The sequence below is a fragment of the Saccostrea cucullata genome, unplaced genomic scaffold (assembly GCF_032062105.1).
Source record: "Saccostrea cucullata isolate Sc308-1 unplaced genomic scaffold, CSIRO_AGI_Scuc_v1 ctg7524, whole genome shotgun sequence".
In the NCBI taxonomy this organism is placed as follows: Eukaryota; Metazoa; Mollusca; class Bivalvia; order Ostreida; family Ostreidae; genus Saccostrea; species Saccostrea cuccullata.
Window position 1 is genome coordinate 24925 of NW_026927484.1, and position 6000 is coordinate 30924.

The 6000-nt window shown below is 33.7% G+C and overlaps 1 protein-coding gene across 1 annotated transcript; it reads left to right on the forward strand.

Moving 5' to 3' along the window:
- Positions 1-998: 998 nt before the first annotated feature.
- LOC134274637 (uncharacterized) lies at positions 999-3824 on the forward strand (the record flags this gene model as incomplete). Its single annotated transcript, XM_062756909.1, has 6 exons — positions 999-1439; positions 1535-2004; positions 2119-2358; positions 3288-3408; positions 3538-3589; positions 3783-3824. Coding segments are annotated over exons 1-6 (1366 nt in total), but the record flags the coding sequence as incomplete, so codon positions are not given.
- Between the last annotated feature and the right edge of the window lie 2176 nt (positions 3825-6000).

A 6000-nucleotide genomic window follows, 5' to 3' on the forward strand; every position in this document is an offset into this window, starting at 1 on the left:
AAATGATTATTTAAAAAAATATAAATATAAACAATAAAATTTCTTTCTTTCTTTGTTATTACTGACGCGGGTTATGTATTTTTTCTGCAACAGCTGCTTCCATTAATTCCAGTAATAACAAAATAACAATAACAAAAATAAAAAAAACATTTCTTTAATAAAATAAAATCAATTTTTTTGACTTTCATATATATGTACAAAAAATCCATTTTATACGTGATATTAACCAGGGTGGTCCAAGTCAAGACAGTCAAGGGCCATCAAAGTGACAGGTATTCAGTGTGTCAATATTTATTTATTCTGATACACCTCTGATACTGATATCTCTAACCAGAAAGTAAATTACAAGCCGAATTTTAAAACTATTTACTGTTACGCCTCTCTCTCTCTCTCTCTGACGATCTAAAGGCTGTTTGACAAGGGCATGTTTATATGTCATTATAGTTATTGTAAGTATTTAATAACATATGTTGGTGCCTTTTTTTTCTCTTTTTACCATTCATGTACAATAAATTAATTTAAATAAAACTTAATATACAAATTAATTTAAAAAAGTAATAATTGCATGTCCAGTTACTTATGGAATGGGAAACATTCATAGACTGTTAAATCTAGCTTTTTTTTTTTACAAATCAATACTTTATATTACGTGTATTCATTTAAGTGGCCAATCAGACAAGTTTGCTACTAGATGTTTGGCAATTAAACTTCTAACACTTTTTAATACTAAACAATCTATTTTTAATACTTTGCAAGTGACATTTTCTGAGATGTCAAGTACCGGGGTATGGCTTTTCTGTACAATTGAGTACATTAAAACTTTGTTATTTTCAGATGGCTTTATCTAAAACTGGTATTCCTCCCATAGCCCAACACTTTTTAGAGTGTGGCACTGAAGAATTTGAAAGAAACTGTGAGTTCTACTGCAATCCTTGTCATCAAAGATTCTGTAAACAATGCAGAGATGAACATCTGAAAATCCAGAGAACAAGAACCATATGCATGAGCTGGTTCTTTACCAGCTTCGTAAACGACAACTTCCTGTATTTTTTCCTTATATCATACGATTTCTGAAGGAAATTAAGGAAGATGCAGTTGAAATTAAACACATCATGGACAATATCAGAACATCCATGAAAACTGAAGGTGACTCCTTGAAAAATCTGGTGGACACAGTCATGTCTGAGAACATGAAGCAGCTAGACCAGATAGAGCAATCTCTTTTAGAAAATCTAAATACCCAAGACAAGACCACGGATGACTACATCGCTTATCTTAATAACCTTGTCAAAGAGCTCCACAGATGCCTGTCTTCTACAGAACCTCAGAAATTAAAATATGAGAAGCCAAAGATCCTCTCCATACCTGAGACAACGAAACCAGTCAAACCAAGATTTACTGCTGGTCAATACAGTAAAGATGATATCACTAATTACTTGGTAAAATACATATACCCAACACTAAGGATGAAAAGAGAGAAATAAGGCCCATTAAAAGTGTCTACAATACATCAATAAAATCTACACATAAACAGTTGAAAGAAGACAGAAAGAAATCTGACAAAAAACAAACATTGTCTCTTTCTTCCTCTGTCACCAAGGTCAGGAAGTTCAATGTACCAAGTGTTGATCATGTTTACCATGTATCACTAGCTCAATCAGACAGACTCTGGATCAGTGACAATAAGGGTACTCTTATTCAAATAGATCTACAGGGAAATGAGATTCAGAAAATAAAAACCAGTGGTGGAGTGCAAGGTTATCACACAGTGATTAAGGACGGGGATCTGATATTTACAGATAGAAAATTGAAAGTCATCAATAGGATAAAACAGGACAATAATATCACTGAATTCATTGAAACTGGAAATAGGGAACCACTCAGCATACACACCTCTCGCATCAACGGAGATTTCCTGTTGGGGATGGCTGGTAAAGTCGCCAGGTACAACAAGACAGGAACAGAACTACAGAACATACAGAGGGATAACGATGGACAGGGGCTGTATATTTCACTGTATATTTCACCATACTACATTTCAGAAAACATCAATGGGGATATCTGTACATCGGACTACTATAATTGAGTAGTGGTGGTGAGTAAATCAGGACAACACAGATTCTCCTACACGGGTCAGAAGTCAGAGTTCTGTCCCTATGGAATCTGTACTGATGTCCTCGGTCACATCCTGGTTTGTGATACTGAAAGTAAATCTGTTCACCTCCTTGATCAGGACGGTCGGTTTTTGTCTCTATTACTCACACAACAACAAGGAGTGAGGTATCCCAGAAGTGTGTGTGTGGATGACGAGAACAATTATGTCTATGTTGGACAATACTACAGCAGAAAACTGACAGTGTAAAAGTATCTAATGTGATACTTATTCTGTCATAAAATAGTATGATTTTTTGTAGTATGTCTATCAAACTTTAAATTTCTCAAATACCAAATTCCTAATGACCCTACTTACATCTTTATCAATGTTATCAAAGTCGTGCTACTAAAGTACTAGAATATATATTATAATGACGCTGAAACAAAATCATCGTTGCTAAAAATTCTACAAGACTTGAATTGTTTTAAAATAAAACAGTCTTGCAAATTCACCCTTCTTGACATAGATATTTTGTATGTCAAGAGAAATACCTTTTGTTTCAAGTGCTATATCTATATCAATTTAGCCGGGAAAGTACATGATGTGTAAAACAAAAGAGAAACAAGAAACTAAAAAAACAATGGAATGGGATGTCAGATTCATCATTAAATTACCTAATGACCTTAAAATGTCAACAAAGGGGAACAACTTTTAATTTAATTTGTTGGATAATAGATTCAGTCCGCACAACTATTTGACTCGCACACAAAAAATAAAATGTTGACACATTTAACTAATACGTTCCATACTAATATTTGAATGAAATGCTTATGCATTTTTTCGCTAAGAATAATAATGTTGTCATCAACTAATACTAATCAACCACTTCCTAGTTTTATCAAAGAACTTGAGCGCAGTATGTGAGTACACAGGAAAATCAAATTTTACTTGCTATTGTGCAGCAAAAAGATTTAAAGATTCTTAGAAAAAGTTTGATGTACCCTTCTCAGTGTGATCCATTAGGGGGCCAAATGAACGGGGACCAAAAAAACATATAGCAAACGTTACTTCTAGTTTTGTAAAAATTCTGTTCAGGAAAGTTCAAAGCAAGAAAATTTAAATCAAAATACTATATAGCTAGTTCATTCATGTAATTCCTTGCATGAAAATTAATCCGAATATCTTATTTCAGAACAAAATTATTAAAAAGAGACATTATTAAATGTTTTGTTCTTTGTGATTTAATCTCGTTCAACCAGAGGCTCGGCTGTCTCCGTGAACTCCGACCAGCAGAGAGTCTGGTAAAGAATCACGTAAGCGTTTGTAACCGTCAGAGGGCGCTAACTTGTTTTCATTTTAAAAATCCTTTTTTGTAAGCAAATGTTATATATGTTTCTTCTGCTTGATTGTTACTTTATATTAATAAACTGGTTTTTAATTAGGGATACCAAACGAGAAATTACAATATCAATCGAAAGGATGTGTATTACACAGGTAAGACTACACTACTTTCACTTTTACTTTCGTACAGAATATTTGCAAGACAAAATAAAACACGCTTACCTATAACTGGTGGGCATTACCTTAAACAATTCCTCTCTAACGGTTTTAACTTTTAGACACATAAATTTTACATCTTTAAGTTATTTTTCTGCTGATTTATCATGTATTTGTTTTAATCTTGTAGGTGTGTTCTTTTCAGCCAATCAAAAACTTTACCAGAATTTCGGTAAGCCTCGCTTTGGCGTTACAATCGATATCACGTATCTTTACCAGACCCTCTGGGTGGTCGGAGATTTACGGAGACAGCCGAGGGTCTGGTTGAACGAGACTATTTGTGATTAAGTTATACTTCCTGTAATATTATAGGTGAAAATTTTGTCACTGTTTTAATAGCTTTCTTTACTACATGAACATAACAAGTTATAAATATAAACATTTATTTATATCATTTAATTTTATGTTGATCAGGTTTCATCGTCTCAAGCCACGGTTCGGAGTACGCATATAGCTTTTTCCTACCTGGCTGTTTGATCACAAAAAGTGTCGTAATCTTGAATATTTACGCCTCACTATTGTGACGTCATATTCAGTCAATGGCAAGTTTTGTTTCCATCGCAATCGAAATCAACAACTGACATCAACAGTATACAAGAAATATATCCTTTACTGCGATTGGATATTGAAAGGTCGCGACAGAGTTCATCTTCCGACTATGCTTTACTCGCATTGGTTAAAATTTTAATGAGCTACGAAGAATTCTCTCCTCGTTCAACCAGGGCCAGAATGGAAGAGGATCGTACATTTTGGCCGTGGTTTGCAAAGATGATCAGGTTTATATCATATACCTAGTAGTGTATCAGCCCTGATACAGGCGTTTTGGACTTGGCGAGACAGCGCCTCGGAAGTAGGGCTGTCTCGCCCTCAGGGCTGAGATATCTCTGTCTCGGCCCGTCGTCAAGGGGCTGTCTCGCCCTCAAATTTCAAATCATTATATCTGTTTAATTAGTGTGAATTAAGAGTAAAATCCATACTTAAGTATTAAAGAGAAACATTATATATCGAAAAATTTAACCAGAATCTTTAAAAAGTATTTTTTTCATATTAGAATTTTGAGAAATAAAAAGTGTGCCAAATGATTGCATTTGTGACGTAAGAGAGGTAACTCTTGTTTCCTTCTAGGACAGCAACAACAAGTCATGTTTTGAAACAATGGACGTTTATTTGCTTTGACAGTAAGACAATACCAAGTTTTCAACTAATTATTTGAGTTTTAGATGCATGTGGAAAAAAAAGAGTCATTTCCCTTTAATTTTAGAAGAGATTTAATCATGATATTGATTTATTTAAATGAATCGATTTTATGCTAATAGAATAATTTGTGATAGACTACACCTATATTATTGTTATGAGATATTTATAATGTTAACATGTTTTGTACATGTTGTAAGGGTGATGAACCTGATCCATTTACATGCATATCTCTCACGTGCATTAAAAAACCTGTAACACAACAAACTTTTATATACCAGAGAAAAACCCGGTTACACAATAATACCGGTGAACTTATAGCTATAGCTGTAGGTGATTACAAGGATTATGGGTTCACATTCAGTAAATTATCGATCGATTATGGTAGCATATTTATGAACATCTGGCAAATAGTGGCAGAAATATGCCACCATAGACGATGACCATGTTCAAAATATATTTGAGCTAAACATTGCTAAAAATAGCTCATGGAATTTCCAACTTTAAATTGATGTTAAAGTTCTTATATAGTTCTTAAAATAGAACTTGGAATAGGCTAACAATTGTTCATAAACATCTCTATAGCAATCGTGTCAAGGCTTATTGGGTGTATACTTACCAGTGTAAACAAACATGGCTGGCACGGATTGATATGGTGAACGACACATTCAACAGAGAATCTTCGGATGGTTAAAGGTGAGGTATGATTCTTGTGAATGTGATATATTGTCTTATTTGTATGACTTTGAATCTGTATCCAAATATCAAAAATAGATGTATATACTACACTAAGTAAATATAATAATGAAAATTTAAAAAAAAAAATGATTACTGAGTACTGATAAATAGAGAATGATTTTATGGAAGATTTTATATAATGAGGTAGCCTATACATGTAATTTTTATGCCCCCGTAAACGAAGTTTCGGGGGTTTATAGTTTTTGTCGTGTCCGTCTGTCTGTCTGTCTCTCTGATTGTCTGTTTGTTGCGCATAACTTTTGATTTAGGGGAGGTATGACTTTCATATTTCATATGTGTATTTCTTGTGACAAGACCTTTCTTTGGGTACCACTAAATTTGACCTTTTGACCTTGACCTTGGAGTTTGACCCACTTTTACATGAAAATTTTAAAATTTTACTTTGGCCATATCTT